This window comes from Tachysurus fulvidraco, chromosome 26 (genome assembly GCF_022655615.1).
Source record: "Tachysurus fulvidraco isolate hzauxx_2018 chromosome 26, HZAU_PFXX_2.0, whole genome shotgun sequence".
In the NCBI taxonomy this organism is placed as follows: domain Eukaryota; kingdom Metazoa; phylum Chordata; class Actinopteri; order Siluriformes; family Bagridae; genus Tachysurus; species Tachysurus fulvidraco.
This window is the reverse complement of record NC_062543.1, coordinates 12313564-12327892: the sequence shown is the minus strand read 5'-3', so window position 1 is coordinate 12327892 and position 14329 is coordinate 12313564. Positions and strand designations below refer to the sequence as shown.

The 14329-nt window shown below is 35.2% G+C and overlaps 3 protein-coding genes across 3 annotated transcripts in view; all 3 read left to right on the top strand.

Annotated features, from left to right (window-relative positions):
• Positions 1 to 645: 645 nt before the first annotated feature.
• On the top strand, positions 646 to 3029 carry prkrip1 (PRKR interacting protein 1). Its single transcript, XM_027178801.2, has 6 exons — positions 646 to 817; positions 974 to 1052; positions 1750 to 1850; positions 2006 to 2091; positions 2563 to 2627; positions 2709 to 3029. Exons 1-6 carry the CDS (start codon positions 692 to 694, stop codon positions 2831 to 2833), a joined length of 582 nt encoding a protein of 193 aa, XP_027034602.1. The 5' UTR covers positions 646 to 691; the 3' UTR covers positions 2834 to 3029.
• A 2155-nt stretch (positions 3030 to 5184) lies between these two features.
• On the top strand, positions 5185 to 12265 carry upk3b (uroplakin 3b). The gene is made up of 6 exons (XM_027178800.2): positions 5185 to 5358; positions 8413 to 8571; positions 8814 to 9033; positions 9142 to 9221; positions 9312 to 9441; positions 10386 to 12265. The coding sequence occupies exons 1-6, from the start codon at positions 5298 to 5300 to the stop codon at positions 10633 to 10635; spliced, it is 900 nt and encodes a 299-aa protein (XP_027034601.1). The 5' UTR covers positions 5185 to 5297; the 3' UTR covers positions 10636 to 12265.
• A 1600-nt stretch (positions 12266 to 13865) lies between these two features.
• Positions 13866 to 14329, top strand: part of rasa4 (RAS p21 protein activator 4) — a 34733-nt gene continuing 34269 nt past the window's right edge. The window contains exon 1 of the mRNA XM_047809491.1: positions 13866 to 14303. The gene's annotated coding sequence lies outside the window, so the exon portion shown is untranslated. The remainder of the gene's footprint in view (positions 14304 to 14329) is intronic.

Below are 14329 nucleotides of genomic sequence, written 5' to 3'. Positions count from 1 at the left end.
AGCTAGCTTTCATTTAGCATACACCCTTTTCCAGAGTGACTTACTTTTATTTCAATTTATACAACTGAGCAATTGAGGGTTAAGAGCCTTGTCTGGTGGACTTAGGATTTGAACTCATGACCTTTAGATCGGTAGACCAACACCTTAACCACTAGGCTATCACATCCTGTAATCCCATAATTTTATTGTGGAGCTAGTCAACTTATGCTAACATGCCTGAGCGTATTCATGAAAAGTGAAATGCAGAGTAAAATTTTTTGATACACCTTAAAAAACAACAACAAAAAACCTTTTTTGTTAGTTTGATTTGTTTGTAAACAACATTAACAGTGGTGTGTTATCAAAAACTTTGGTCACTTGAGGTTCACTTTGCCATAACTCCCGTGGGAAATGAAGGGTAATAATAAAGTATAAGAAATAATTCATTCACAGCCAGAAAGGACGGGTATTTATAATATCTATATATTGATATATATGCTGTTAGACATGGTTCCAGTAAAGAGAATATTCCTTATAAATCCACATATTTGTGGATTTGGACGTGAGGTGTGTGTGTGTGTGTTTTGTTTTTTTTCTTTTTCTGAGTGGATATGTGAAGTGCAGCGCTCAGCTTGTCCGCTAGATGACACTGTGCTCATCTCGTTTCTCGGATTTATTTTAGTAAGCCGAAGAAGACAGACAAACGGTAAACATGGCGGCGTCTGAGAAAGACTCTAAACCGGGGAAACCTCCAAAGAAGGACTCACAGCCTTTAATCATCGCTAAAACTCCTGCAGAGGAGCAGCGGCTCAAACTGGAGAAGTTAATGCGCAACCCGGTGAGTTTTACTCCTCACCTGATTAGCCACATGCTAGCTGATTAAACATCAAAGCTTCGTTAGCTGTGGCCTCGTTAGTTAGCGGTAATGAGCGGTTTGGGAGGAAACCGACATTAGAAACGCACTGACACAACAAGGTGTGATGATGTTCCACAGGATAAACCAGCTACGATACCGGAAAGACCGAAAGATTGGACTCCTCGCGCTGCCCCGGAGTTCGTGCGTGACGTCATGGGTAGGTCCACGCGCGCTGTTCAGTGATTGGCTGACTGATTTTATAACCGAAGATATCGGTATCACGGTATCACGATATAGGGATGTTGTAGCCTAGTGGTTAAGGTGTTGTGCTACTGCTGGGCCCCTGAGCAAGGCCCTTAATTAACCATCAATTGCTCAGTTTTATAAAAAAATAAGAGATAAAATGTAAGTCGCTCTGGATAAGGGCGTCTACTAAATGCTGTAAATGTAAACAATAATGATAAAGATGTTTGTCATAAGATTTGTACACAATTCTATTTTTAAAAAAAAGTGTACGCACTTAAAGAAATCATCTACTTCAGGGTTCTGTTGATCTTTTGCATCAATACAACATTTGTCAGACTGTATATTTATAAATCACACCCTCCAGGGTCACCCATATGAGGACGAGGTTCCCCTTTGGTTCCTCTCAAGGTTTCTCCCTTTACCATCTAAGGGAGTTTTTCCTTGCCACTTGCAACTAAATCTCTCTAATATTAATCTTGAATTTTTGTATTCTATTGATCTTTATTTTTTTATATTAACCTTTTGTTCTATGTTTATGTTCTGTAAAGCTGCTTTGAGACAATGTCAAGTGTAAAAAGCGCTATACAAATAAACTTGAATTGAATTGTAGGTACGTTATCAGTTTCGAGGCCGATCGATAATCGTGATGTTATCCGTTAACACTACAGGCTCCAGCGCCGGAGCGGGCAGCGGTGAATTCCACGTCTACAGACACTTGAGGCGGCGAGAGTATCAGAGACAAGACTTTCTGGACCGGATGTCTGAGAAGGTATCAGCTTCGTGAGGAGAACCGCGCACGTGAAACATCACGTATTCTAACATTTCTAGTACCGACGTCCTAACATCTGTTTCATACATAGACACGTCGTTTTGGGAGTATTTACTGCCTGGGAATGTAACAGAGATATTATTCTTTCACCTCAGCAAAAGATGGATGAAGAATATCTGGAGAAAGTGAAGGAAAACCAGCAGGCTGCTGAGGAGAGGACAGCCAAACGCAGGAAGAAGAGGTGCGTGGTTTATCGTTTTAATTTAAGGGGTAAAAAAAAACCTATTAGTGTTAATGAGATTAATAATAATAATAATAATAATTCAATGACTGTTGTCGATGATTATCATTGTTATTGTTTTTAATAATAATAATTCAATGACTGTTGTCGATGATTATCATTGTTTTTATTATTATGTAATTTATTTATTTTATTATTTTTTTAACACACACATCCTAGTTTACTCTGCAAGGAGGTTCTGATGGTTAATGGATAAAAATATACCAACAAAACAGGATAAATATAGAGCATTAGATATAAACGGGATTTACTATAACGTACAAAAGCAGAAAAAAGGGAAAGTGAGCCGATAAATAAATAGCTTAAAAGCACAATACAGGATTTATTTTTTACGAACCGGTAGTAAAGATGGATTAGCGAATATCAAAAAGTAGTGTTTTTTAAAGACACTTTCCTGCTTTTCTTGTTTAGGGAGAAGCTCAAACAGAAAAAGATGATGGCCAAGAAAGCCAAACAGAAGAACAAGAACCAAGCAGGTATGACCAGCTATTTGTACACAATCTCATATTTAATACTTTTAAAAATCTGATCATAACCTGATCAATATGTCTCCTCAGAGCCTGATAATGAGGAGGAGGAGGAGGAATCCTCGGAGAGCGAGAAAGACGACGAGAATGAAGAGGGAAAGAATGACCGTGAGGACGATGCTGAGGAGCCCAGCTTTGTCATGGGCAAGAGGTGACTCCTGAAGAAGCTTCTCAGGAAAACACCATGGTCCTGAATCCCAGAAGAGAAAACTTCAAACACCCAAAAACACACAGACTTTTCTGGAGAACCTACTGCATACTGTGGTGTTTCGTTGTATTTCTAGAATGTTTTTTTTTCTTCCCCTTGAACTGTACATACTATATTTTTTAATAAACATCACAAAAACAACAGCTCATCTTATTCCCTTTTTGATTAGCATGGTTTGTTTTCTTTCCGAGAGAAAACCGATGTCTGAAAGGCCAATTCTCAGCTCTCTAATGAGATTTCTTTCCCAGAGCTACACTTGCACCTTTACGATATTGTCACTAAAAACAAAAACATTTCATTTCTGAAACTTTTCAGAAGTCGAGCCAAGCCTCTGGTTCATATTTTAGGCTTAGTAACCATGGAAGCATTTTGATTTTTTTTAACTACGACAGCCAGAGGACATAAACAATGAGTCTATAGCTGCTCTGACTGATACTTAGGAATCAAGAGTTTTACATATTTTAATCCCTGCCTCTGTTTGTTTGTTTGTTTGTTTGTTTGTTTGTTTATATCAACTACAAAATTGAAAATGCTTATGGCTTGAGCAAAATCTGTGAGGTTGTGAACATTTTTAGGTGTTTTTGTACATCTGTGTGTGTGTGTGTGTGTGTGCCAACATCTTACCTTCAAAAAAATATTACTAATGGGTTCATTCAGAAGGAGGTGATTAAGTTTATCAGCATGTCTGGCTAGCAGATTTCCAGAACTGTTGACCAAAATCATGTATGGAATGTAAGGAATGAGGCACTTATTAAATGTGTGCTTCATTATTGTGCTTTCTATCCATTTATAGTTGCATGTACTCATTTCTTGTTATTGCTTGTGCCGTAATGTCTACAAACACTACAAACGGTTGTCACCACCCTCTTTTTCTCAGAATGAAAAAAGTAGGCACCGTGTCATGTTGAAAAGCTGTAGCCACGTTTTATAAATGTTACATATACAGAATGTTACATCTCTATACAGAAACTTGAACCGTATAGTGCGGTTCTGTCGGTGGAGTATGCATCCTCTTCCTATGTTTTGTGGGTTTCCTCTGGGATCTCTGTTTGCCTCCTTTAGTCCAAAGACGTGTTGTAGCTTGATTGGCATCTCTAAATTCTGGTTATGTGATTTGTTGGCACCCTATCCGGGGTGTCCCGAGTAAACAAACTCCAGGTTCCCTGCGATCATGTGTAAGATAAGCGCTACATGAAAATGGACGGACTGACTGTCGTACTCTCATTTTTGTTAAACAGCAATCAATACAACGTGTTCATTATTCTGCATTGATTCGATCATCGATTCTGTCCACCGTACGAGTGGAGATGTTGTTGCCATAGAAACCGATCTCATTCGAGAATTTAATCTCAAACAAATGAATATTCGCTTTTCACAGATTCATCTGCATCCCTCTTTTCATGTCCCTTGAAAACCATCCACAAGGTTCTGTCTTGAACTGTAGCAAGACATTTGTTTTTGTTTTTGTTTTGTTTTTTAAACATTTCTTAAAAATTTTCCGTTCAACTTTTTTTTTATGCACAATTGTACATTTTTCGAGATATTACAAACCGTAACAAATGTTCACTGCTGAACATGTTGGCCTATCCTGTTTCACGACATGTCTCTGACTCTAGCTAGAGGTTTTATTTTTTGTTTGTTTTTTTTTTTCTTTTTTCTTTTTTTCAAACAACAAAGCTGAGTCATCAAAAATTGCGATGTTGTTCATACAGGTCCTGGGCGAACTGGTTTCACCCATCCCTTTTAATTCGACTGGTTAATCTCACTAGACGTAGTATTTCCATTTGCTCAGTCTAACTGCAGAAATTGTACAAAATGACCTTTCTTTTTCTGGCTAACGCTACTGCTCTGGATGTGCAACTGGTCACGAAGGATGTCGTGCTGTTCCATTAACCCCTTGTAAAGATATATTGTCTCCGCCATTATTTGTGCATTTTGCTGAGTAAAAAAACCTAATGAGAACTCGGACTCTGTTTTTTTTTTAAACATTAGAAATGTTTGTGTTTGCATGTTTACTCTCTAAATCAGCCTTTTCCACTCTGGTGTCAGGTGTCTCTTGGTCACACGGTTGGAACTACTTATGGTTTGAGGTTTTAGAAAGCATATCTTTAGGCTTCAGGGCTTTTGCCCTTATGGCGCCTTGATAAGACTGTAATTCAAACTTAGAAAGAAAAAACAAAAGAAAACTGAACCATCCTTTGGTTTGTCAGGACATTGTCATTTGCACCTCCCAGTTTCCACTAGAAATGCAAAAACACACACTCCACTCCCTTTAACTGTTATATCCTCCTTCTACCAAGGGAGGGATGATATTTAGTAGAAAGGCTTTTAAGTGGTGAAACCTGCCAGGTTTGATACACACAACATTTCAGTACAAGAAGAACACTGTGTCCTTACTGCTTGTCTACATAATGAAGCCCTGCTTAGCCGCCCTTTTGGCATGTGTAATAGTCTGTGAGACCTTTGCAATCAGTAAGTATTTTTCACTTTATTGGAAAATATCCTTTCTATTGTTTTTAAAATTCTTTTTATTTATTCATCTATTTTTCTGCATGGAAATTAGCTTACAGCGCTACCATGTAAGTAAGTACGCTAAAAAAAACACGAGTAAAATTACACCTTATAAATGACCTTATGCAACAATACGTATAAGAACAAAGATGTACAGTAGAAGGAGGTTATTCATAGGTTAACAATAAACAGTAAGGCCAGGTTAAGGGGATGGGAAAGCCAACAAATAAAAATATGTTTTTAGCCTAGATTTCAAATGTTTTTTGATATCTGGAAGGAGATGATTCCATAGGTGAGAAGCAGTTACAGTTACAAGGTGGGATCTAGGGACGTATAGACGAGCTTGTATAGAAGACATAAGGGACCTAGTTGCTGAGTAAGAATGAATTAGGTCTTAATAATAAGAAGGTGCCTGTCGCATTAGTGATTTAAAAACAATTAAATGAGTGTTGAACTGTATTCTCAAATGAATTGAGAGCCAGAGAAGAAAGGCCAAAACTGATACAGTATGATTGTGTTTTTTGTAGCAGTTAAAAACACTGCTTTCTGTACAATCTGCAGATGAACTGTTGAGGATTTTGGAAGACTGATAATTGGTTATATATATATGGTCATAGTCAACATACGAAAGTTTTGTGACAGCACATCATTGTATTGGATGCACTGTTTATTGTGGATAAAATTCCACTTCCACACTTTTTGAGATTTGTAAGAAAGAAGACTGTTGAAATTTCTGTATTTTTATTTTTTTTGGAGTAATACTATATATAGGTTGTGAAAGATGTACATATGAGTGCTTTATATACTGTCTCTCTATTTAAATAACTTTCTCCATCTGTTAAAAATGCAAAGCTCGTATAACATTCCAACAAATATATTTAATATTAGTATTAGATCTATCTATCTATCTATCTATCTATCTATCTATCTATCTATCTATCTATCTATCTATCTATCTATCTATCTATCTATCTATCTATCTATCTGTCGCCAAATGATTTGGACACCTGACCTTCACTATACCTATACTAGACCTATAAGTTTATTCCCCTTTTGTTTATTTATTATTTGTTTATTCCCCCCTTATAATATGCTCCACTGTGCTGGGAAGGTTTCCCACTAGATGTTGGCTTGTGGCTGCGAGGATTTGGAATGGTTTCATTCACCTGCAAGAGCATTAGTCAGTAGAGAGGCACTGATGAAGGGTGTGGTATGAGGTGCGGTCGGTGTTCCATTTCTTTACAAAGGTGTCTAGCTGACTTGAGTCAGAGTCAGAGCTTAAGTTCGTTCTTTCAATCCAAACTTTAAAAATGTCTCTTTTGTGAGTCCAATAGGGACCTTTTAGTTCCAGTGAAAGGAAATTGTAATGCTATGGCATATAAAGAGGTGCGATACAATTGTGTGTTTCCAACAATTGTGTGTTTCCAACAAAACCTCATATATGTTTGATGGTGAAGAGACCAAAAAATCTATGAGAGAGAAACTTTAAAGATTTTTTTTTTTTTTTGCTGTGCATACAACACACACTTATACAGAGGGAGACGCTTATTTGAGTTTAAGAATGAGTATGTATATATATATCTGGTCCAACATACTGTCCTGAAAATTTTGGTGTGTAGTCATCACTTCACCATGCAGACACCTTTTTTTTCAGGTTCATCCTGTTTGAAGAACAATTCAGTCATTTTGGACACATGATAAACCATACACTCCCGTAATAAATATTTGCTTGAATCAATCCTCCACCTATAGCGGCGTAAATTTTTGCAATATTGTTTCCGTAATCCTCATCTTTTAATTGTTAGAAAATATCATGGCACCTACACCGCTAAATAGGGAGCAGTAGTCGCCAATCCCTGTCAGCTAATTATGGGGGGGTTTTGTTTGTGGAATGAAAATTTGCTTTAATTTTGCTGCAAGTTAGAGGTATATACTTCAAATATGTATTATATAAAAGTCTAGATTTTTAGACGCTCGCTGCTCTGTGTTTAGACGTGGGAAAGAAGTCATTATAATCAAACAATGACTGACAGAAACTCAAGACAAGATGGAACTTGTAGATTCTAGGGCTTGTAGTCCTTGTTGGCAATGACAAGAAACCTCAACAGGTGCAAAAATAAACAACTTCAGTATTCAGACCTACAGTTATAACGTAACAATGATAAAAAATATTCCAAACTTTTAATACTGCTGTATTAAATAATATCCTGCTTATCATGCTTGTCTACTACTAAATAATTTTTTTAAATTACATTTATTTGAACTGATCATAGTTTAAAGTATTAGTTCAGACATGATGCAATTTTTGACAAAGATTCTTGGATAAATTTCATCAGTATATAGGCTGTATATATTTACGTACATCCCCCCCCCACTTTCTTGATCACTGCTTTAACAACCTTTAGGAATGTGTTAAGTCTCACCCTCTTACATAATCATGACATATATCCCTGAAAAGCTTGTTTGCTAATAGATTAATTGTATTAATTGTATCCTAATTGTACGCAAGTTATGCATCAGTGTAATCTAAAAAGATCAGTTTTCTTTAGAAACCTTTATAAACTCGATAAAACTTTAAAAAAATAAAAATAAAAATGAATTTCTTAAATTATAATTTCTTTCTAATTAAAATAAAAAAAATCTCAGTTTCTAGGAATAAGTTTATTCTTATGCCTAATTAAAAGAATATACTAAACAATAGTATCCAGAATGTTAATACTTTCCAGAATGTTAATATTGTTTAATTTATATTCGATTTTTTACTTAATGATCCATATACAAGGTGACGTCAGGTCATGGAAATTTGCTCAAAATATACCTATTGGTTCCTGACTTTTTAGGGATCAACACCAAAGACCTTTAAAGCCCATAACTGAAAACACATAATTATACAAAAGTATAGTGTTTATCCTAAAGGGAACCTTGGTGAAAAGTGTAACCAATATTTAATATTTATCTGAGTTCCACTAGGGCCTACAATATGTTGTTTTTAACCATGTTAACTTTGTTCAACAGATTCGATCAATATCATTCCGGACCTTTCGCCGGATGTGGCCGTACCAGTCACTACCAACACTGTGAGCCTTCTGAATCCAAATTGTTACTTTGAAAATGCCACACTGTGTCCTATCAAAACCCAATGCTTTGTGTGGCTTGTGTCTTCACTTACCTCAGGTTAGTTTTTCATTTTGCTTCATTTTTTAATTAAATAAATGGAAAATTATAATCTAACACTGGACAACCTGTACAAACGAAGCAAAGCGAATACATCCCCATATATATATATATATATATATATATATATATATATATATATATATATATATATATATACATATATATATATATATATATATATATATATATATATAATTTTTTATTTTTTTCATTTTCTGCATCTTTTTTCTTCTTCATAGCAACAAGCACGTACGATCAGAAGAAACTAACAAACGGTTTCCTCGCTCCATATACAAGTGCCTACACTTCTACTGGAACTGGTTACTCCACAACCCCGATCAATAGTCTGGATAAAATACCCTGCCCTGGCACTTCTCCTTCCAATTTTCTAGTTGGAGCAAGTGGTATTTGTCAGACTTCTGAGTGCAATGGTGTATTGCCTACAGGAGCAAATATGAGGTAATACAGATATATATTTTCACAAAATATTATTTAACTCTGGAGACTTAATAGTCGCTCAAGTTAGGTGATCAATTTCATATCTAATCTGTTCCTCCCCCCCCCTAGCTTTAAGTATATTCTGGTCAATAACACCAACGGAATTCTTGCAGAGACACAATGGTCGTCCAACATTGCTCTGAAAAACGGTAAGGAATCACGAGTCCTCTTATCTAGACCTTGGACAGATCAGTTTAAAAAAACCTTCATCATAACTTTTCTCTGTTTTGTTTTTGCAGTACAAAGTCCAGACAGTATCGGTAATGGTTATGCTGGAAGGTCTGCTGCAATGGTGGTGATAACAGCAATTCTTTCCGTTGCTGCTGCTTTGCTTTTGCTGCTTCTACTTATTGCCTTAATTCTGGCCTGGTAGGTCAACCATTAAAAGCATGATGAATGCTTTAAAAATTCATTTTAAAGCATTCATCCTTTGATTCAAAGTCTATCATTAGCTTGATAATGAATGTATTTGTGTTGAGCACTACGTTATGTGACAAGGTCTCATCGATGGCATAATAAGAATATTTTGTGGGGGAAAATATTAAAGACATAAAAAGGCAGATATGGAGCTGCATTCTTAATTTCCTCACTGCCTGGGTTCCTCTGATTGGATGTATGCTGTCCATCTGCCTTTTGTTTCTCTCTCAGTTTCATTTAAGAGAAATTATAACTTTCTTCATTCATTTTTATTACACCTACAACTCTTAGATGTATTAACAAAACAGGTTGAAAAATATTACTGCAAATTAAGAACAAAATCTATGTGCGGTGATTGGCACTTATATACTGCCCCATATATCTACAGTCAGTAAATCAGCCCCAGCCTCAGTTCAACATACTATTCTATGTGTTTTTACTCACAACCATTAGTGGTATTGTTGCATTTGGTTCCATTTGTTGCTTCATTTGTTTAAAGATTTGGATGCCAAAAATGAAACCTTTATTATTAGCCTTTATTCTAATCCAATTATAGCAGTCACTAAGACTGGGCTAGACAATGTTTATTCCAGATATCCAGACACCTCTAATTTGTCTAACATACAGTGGATGAACATAAATGAGTCTAGATCGCATTTGCATAATGGCAAAATTCATTCATTAATTAGGTTAATCAAATCTGAAAAGGCCTTCCATAAAAGATCAGCCATGTTCTGCAAATGTTTGCTGTCAAATCAGTCTTCATGTGTTTCATCTTGTTCTTAAGCAAAGGGTAAAATGCAAATTATGTGCAGAAGAGAAAAAAAAAACATAGCCAAACTGTAGCCATGCTGGCAGTCTGATGTAAAAAGCTGACAGAAAGGTTTCTCTTTCAGCTGCTGCCGCAGAGGGAAAACACAGACACATGAAGTGAGGCGTCAAACTTCGCTGATCGGATCCCTCCGTATTCCCAGTTATGACGTGCACAACCTGAAGAATCCTTCCCCCTATGACAACCCTGCATACGAGCAAGAACTGAATAAGAAGAGATACACCACAAACTCCACCCTGCCCCAGAAAACCACCACGGTTATCACTCACGTGCACTCTAGTGATCCAGATAACATTACCCTGCAAAAAATGTGAAAAAAAAGAATGTTGCTAATTTTCACAGCAGTAAATCTGACACTTTAAGAAATAATTCAATCAAATGCAAATGTGGCTAAAAATGAAAATGGAGTCAAACTAGTTGGATAATTGTTAAAATTCTCTTTGATACTACTTTTGCTTCTACTGCAAATATTAATAATATTTCAGTTATTAGTTATTAATCTTAAAATAAATAATCTTTATTTAAATAGCACAGTATTTATGTTTGCAATAAAGCTCCATACATCAGTTATTAACCTATTTTAAATAGTCAAATATGATAAAATAACTCAAATTAGGTTTGGTTTAGGTTTAGAATTATAACTTCTAAAAATTCTAGAGAGCCACTTTGATCAAAATGATTAAATGGGTTAACAATGAATTTTAATATGTTTAATAGTTTGTTAGCCATTGTACAATTGTAATGAACTCTTAAACTCTCAAATCAATGCTTTTTCTGCACTGTAATCAAAGAATTTTTCATATATTACCAAAGAGTATATTATAGAAGCGGTATTGGATAAATACTGTAAGCAGATGTTGGTGGAAACAGTGTACATAGCAGAATATAAGATAAAGGTTTATACAGAGGTAATGAGAAATTATACTTAAGTTAAAATAAATTCAAAGTTGTACACGATGGAACATATCCAGACAAAAATGTGCTCAAATGAAAGAAACAAAAAAGATATATATTTTTTTAATATTAAGATTTTTCAAAAATTGAAAAAATTAAAATGTATTAAAACAAAAATCATATTTTTATCTGATGAAATTAAATTAACATCATGCTTTTTGTTCTTTTTTTTCTGTTTAAATTTTTAATTATAACCATTATCTTCACACGAACTTGCTGCCTAACCCTTTATGCTAGCTATATAATCAATTACCTGCATTAGCAAAGAAAACAAGCTAACTTAGTTAAATATAGACAGAAGTTAATGTTGGCAAATTAGCAAAACTTACTTCAACATACCTCTATTTTTCAAATTGAGATTTTGCTTAGAATTTACTGAGGTAAGGCTAGTGGCACCGATCCTCAAATTCCTAACTGCGGTCTAATGGCTTATTCATACTCAACACTTAAAGTGTGGTAATGAAATACAATCCTTTAAGACTTTTTCACCATTTAGTTTATAAAGCTTTGGGTGTGTTGTGTTTGGGGTGACTGGAATGTAGATAAGATAAGATAAGATAAGATAAGATAAGATAAGATAAGATAAGATAAGATAAGATAAGACAGACAGACAGACAGACAGACAGACAGACAGACAGACAGACAGACAGACAGATAGATAGATAGATAGATAGATAGATAGATAGATAGATAGATAGATAGATAGATAGATAGATAGATAGATAGATAGATAGATAGATAGATAGATAGATGTTCTTCCTATACTGTCACTGCCACTGCTTCAGTTATTGAAAACCCACTTACCTCCAATGTACCAATGTACAATTTTAAATGGCATAAGTCCAATATATCAAATCTATAAGATATGTGTAGTAATGAAATATCATTAATATTACAGAAAAGACAAAAAAAAAAACTCAAATTCATGCTGCACTGCTTTTAACTTTCAAGGCACTATGAAATAAAAACAAAATGTTTACCAAAACTAAAGAGGTGTGAACGTGCTATAATTAATGTTTACTGAATTGTGATGTTCACCAGGTGGAGCTGTTTGCCATAACAAGCTCAATTACACATTTTATAGCCTCTAATGGAAAATTATGAGAGGAACTGCTGAGCAGAGATCATGAGTTCTTTTAAATCAGACTTTTGACTGATTTGACTGATATCTGGGTACTGTTTTAACGCTGACTGGATTTGAAACCACAGGATCTGGCACATTTACTGAGAAAAAAAATGGATGAGAACAGATTGACCCCTAAATAGTAATTCCAGGACAGCAGTTTCTTAAAAAAAATCAGTAAAGTGAAAGGCAAATATCTAGCTACATTTACATTTACAGCATTTGGCAGACGGCCTTATCCAGAGCGACGTACATAAGTGCTTAAATCTCTAGCATCGAATACATTAATGCTGGCTCACTAGGTTACATACTTAAGATACCATGAGTTTAAAACATTTGTTCAGTTACAATGAAAAAGTGTCAAAGGTACTAGCTACTACCAGCTGTTAAAAAATATGTAATATGTGATAATGGTAATGTTGGAAAAAATCTTGATATGTGCTCTTATTATATGAACTATTACAATTGATGTTGTAGGACATATGGGGGTAGGCCAGATATTGTAATAGTGTTGAGCTATATGAGTTATATGATTATAATATAATATATGTATATATATATAGTGTTAGATGCCTTGAGACAAGTGTTAACAGAAATAAGGGGGTTTATTGGGTGTATTGAAGTTATAAAACTCAGTACTTAGAACTCTGAGAATCTGAGAAAACAAGAAAAAAGGAACCTGTTCTTAGGCTTAAAATACTATGCATGTGCAGGCCCAGTCTGGACAAACAAGACAGACTGCGATCATAAGTCTAGCAAACTTAAGCTAAAACATAACTTAAACATAAACAGATCTCCACATATATGCAAAACAACATTATAAAATGCAAAAGCTTAGCTTAAGTAATAATGCAGTACTTTTACTAACCAGATAAAAAATCTAATTGTAAGTCGAATACCGCTAATATATAATCCAGTTGATTTGGAACCTGATGTTACTGTAATCAAGAAAATCGTATCCTAAAATATGATCATCAAACGTTGTATGTCATAATCAGACTAAATCAGAACTCCTATATCATAGGTGATGGTAGGTGATTGGGGATTGAGTATCATCACTGATCAGATCAGTTTATATGTTTATGTTATATGTAGAGATGTGATTAATCCAGTGTAGAGCAAATGATTTATATGTGATTGTCAGGGAAATCATACACAACATACACATAGTATAGGCGTACAATACAGGTAATCATAGTAATCATACAGGTAATCATGTAGTATAGGTATACAATACAGGTAATCATCTTATATATATGTGTATGTGTGTGTATATATATATATATATATATATATATATATATAGGCGTATAATCTGGAGAAATCATATCATATCAAATCATCATATACAAAACATAGAAAAAGATAGAGGAAAACTCACTCATTGTAATTGTATAAAGGGAGATTGGGAGATTGGTCCACGAGACATGTCTTCTGTGTGATATGTGACAGGGAAGAGTACAAGAAGTTCTCTGGAGCACATTTTAACAACAGTTTTGTCAACGCAGCATATTTTTAATAATAATGCAGAAGTTCGGCGGGAACAACAACAGGCCTGACTTAATTTTCCGTAAAAGGGCAGACTTGTTTTTCGGGGAAATGAGGCAGGGGGCCACGGGCAATGCTGTAGTGTCAGGAGAAAAGTCAGACAGGTCAGGTGGATTGACGTAAGAAGGTATAGACGCATCTAGAGGTGCCAGGGTATATATTGAGGAGATTCCTTTGGAGGGGGCGCTCTTGCTCCTGCTTGCTTGCGTTTTTGTGGGGGAACTTTTTGGGTGGCATGGGGATGCACTGTTTGGGTTTTTTCTTTGATACTTTCGACTTAGAAGTTTTTCCTCCTTGAGCTCAATGGAAGCAGTGGCTGATCAGCACCAATAAAGAGTTTTGCTCATTCTCATCCAGGTCTGGAAAGTTTTCTTATTATTCAA

What these genes read in the sequence shown, in the direction of transcription:
- prkrip1 (XM_027178801.2), top strand. Translation starts at nt 692, where the DNA reads ATGGCGGCGTCTGAGAAAGACTCTAAACCGGGGAAACCTCCAAAGAAG. An exon ending in GCCAAACGCAGGAAGAAGAG is followed by an intron (nt 2,092 to 2,562) that starts GTGCGTGGTTTA and finishes TTTCTTGTTTAG; the next exon opens with GGAGAAGCTCAAACAGAAAA. An exon ending in GAAGAACAAGAACCAAGCAG is followed by an intron (nt 2,628 to 2,708) that starts GTATGACCAGCT and finishes ATGTCTCCTCAG; the next exon opens with AGCCTGATAATGAGGAGGAG.
- upk3b (XM_027178800.2), top strand. Translation starts at nt 5,298, where the DNA reads ATGAAGCCCTGCTTAGCCGCCCTTTTGGCATGTGTAATAGTCTGTGAG. An exon ending in TGTGTCTTCACTTACCTCAG is followed by an intron (nt 8,572 to 8,813) that starts GTTAGTTTTTCA and finishes TCTTCTTCATAG; the next exon opens with CAACAAGCACGTACGATCAG. An exon ending in CCTACAGGAGCAAATATGAG is followed by an intron (nt 9,034 to 9,141) that starts GTAATACAGATA and finishes CCCCCCCCCTAG; the next exon opens with CTTTAAGTATATTCTGGTCA.